General features: G+C 64.4%; 1 protein-coding gene across 2 annotated transcripts in view; it reads left to right on the forward strand.

Annotated features, from left to right (window-relative positions):
- The window catches only part of CDK10 (cyclin dependent kinase 10), a 71,920-nt gene extending 69,939 nt beyond the window's left edge, over positions 1-1,981 (forward strand). The window contains exons 11-14 of one of the 2 annotated variants that reach the window (XM_050773032.1): positions 336-459; positions 535-674; positions 899-951; positions 1,212-1,981. In XM_050773032.1, coding sequence (XP_050628989.1) covers positions 336-459; positions 535-674; positions 899-951; positions 1,212-1,309 — 415 coding nt within the window. In that variant the 3' untranslated portion in view covers positions 1,310-1,981. The other variant, XM_050773033.1, reaches the window with a different exon arrangement.
- The last annotated feature ends 2 nt before the right edge of the window (positions 1,982-1,983 follow it).

Consider the following 1,983-nt stretch of genomic DNA (forward strand, 5'->3'; position numbering starts at 1 on the left):
CTGGAAGGGCTGGGACGGGAGCTGGGGCACCTGGTTCCTGAGCTCAGCCTCAGGGAGGGGCAGGACTGCAGTGGGGTCTTTGCCAGCCTCCCACTCCCAGGGAGGTGGGCCTGAGCCTGGGAACCCAGGAGGTGTGAGAACTTAGCTTGCTGTGGAGCACAGAGGTCTGCAGGAGGCACGCCTGCCTCTGCCCTTGTCACCCCGGGAGGCCTGCAGGGCCCGCGTGGGGAGCCAGTGGTCCCTGCCTATCCTTCACAGTGTCCCTGACCCAGCGTGCCTCGCGCTGGCGGGGTCAGCAGAGGTCTGGCCGCAGTGAGGGCCGCTGTTCTCCGCAGGGCCGTGGGTTGCATCCTGGCCGAGCTGCTGGCGCACAAGCCCCTTCTCCCTGGCACGTCTGAGATCCACCAGATCGACTTGATCGTGCAGCTGCTGGGGACGCCCAGTGAGAACATCTGGCCGGTGGGTGTCCTGGGCAGACCCGCAGCCCCCTGCCCGTGCCCACGCCCTCTGCGCCTCAGCTCCTGCCTCCCATAGGGCTTTTCCAAGCTGCCGCTGGTCGGCCAGTACAGTCTCCGGAAGCAGCCCTACAACAACCTGAAGCACAAGTTCCCGTGGCTCTCGGAGGCCGGTCTGCGCCTGCTGCACTTCCTGTTCATGTACGACCCGAAGAAAAGGTGCTGTCTCTGCCTGGGGGGCAGGGCCCCCACCACCCGCACTGTCGAGACCGTTTCCCAGAGCCCAGCCTCACTGCGGCGGAGAGGCCGCTCCCCAGGCACAGCCGCTCAGCGGTTTCTGGCCACCAGGCTTCCTTTGAGAACTTCAATCACAGCTGCTCAGCTGGGTGGGAGACGAGGAAGCCGGACTCACCAGTCACACTAATGCAGGCTGCCTCCTCCAGGGCGACGGCCGGGGACTGCCTGGAGAGCTCCTACTTCAAGGAGAAGCCCCTACGTGAGTGTCCAGGGTTCCTCAGACTCGCTCTGCGGGGAGCAGAAACGGCTGGGAGCCCGTTTCGCCAGGGGTGGGTGGTGGAGAATTGGCCTGGTGCCCTCACTGACGGCACCCCCTTTCTAGGGTAAGAGGACAGGGGCATGTGGAGGTGCAAACAGCCGAGGGCCAGGTCCAGAGGCAGAGCTGGACTCAGACCTGGGCCTGCTTCCCCTATCTGGGGCCCTGCCCTGCCCAGCACTGAGCCACCCTTCTCCCTGCAGCCTGTGAGCCGGAGCTCATGCCCACCTTCCCCCACCACCGCAACAAGAGGGCCGCCCCGGCCACCTCTGAAGGCCAGAGCAAGCGCTGTAAACCCTGACGGTGGGCCTGGCATACGCCTGTATTCCCACACCATGTCTTTCGGGCAGCGGTGTCCGTGAAGGGTGCTAGGAGCTAACGAGGTGCCTGGGACCCAGCTCATCCCCTTGACTGACTTCCTCCCACTGTCTGCCCTGAACCCACTACTGCTCCCAAAAACAGGCAGGGCATGAATGCAGGGTGACACGGGGGCACCCTGGAAGGGCGGGTCTGGCGGCCCCATCCGTGGCCGCAGGGGTCCTGCTGTGTTGGAAACATGGGACCACTGAGGGGTCTCGTGCGGCTCTCCTCCTTGCTGTACTGGAAGCACGGGACCACTGCTTCCTGGGAGGAGTGGCGGCTACAGTCCCCCCACTGTCTTCGAGTTGTGGTGGACACTGGCCTGGGATCAGCGGGCCCAGAAGACCTTTGTATCCCCCCTCAGTTGTCTGCGGTGCCCTGTGCATGGGTCGGCTGTGGTGACCCCAGGTGGGCCTGGCAGGACTCCAGATGAGGACAAGAGGGACAAGGTGTGGGGTGGGAGCCACAATTGAGGATGCCCCAAGACCACCGAGAGCCCTGGGCTGGGGGCTGAGCTATATCCCTGCTCCCCACGGGGGCCCCAACAGGGGGTCATGGCTCAGATGCTGAGCAAAACTGTAGGCTCTTGTTGGATAAAAGCTTTCTTAACAGACA

This window comes from Macaca thibetana, chromosome 20 (genome assembly GCF_024542745.1).
Source record: "Macaca thibetana thibetana isolate TM-01 chromosome 20, ASM2454274v1, whole genome shotgun sequence".
Lineage (NCBI taxonomy): Eukaryota > Metazoa > Chordata > Mammalia > Primates > Cercopithecidae > Macaca > Macaca thibetana.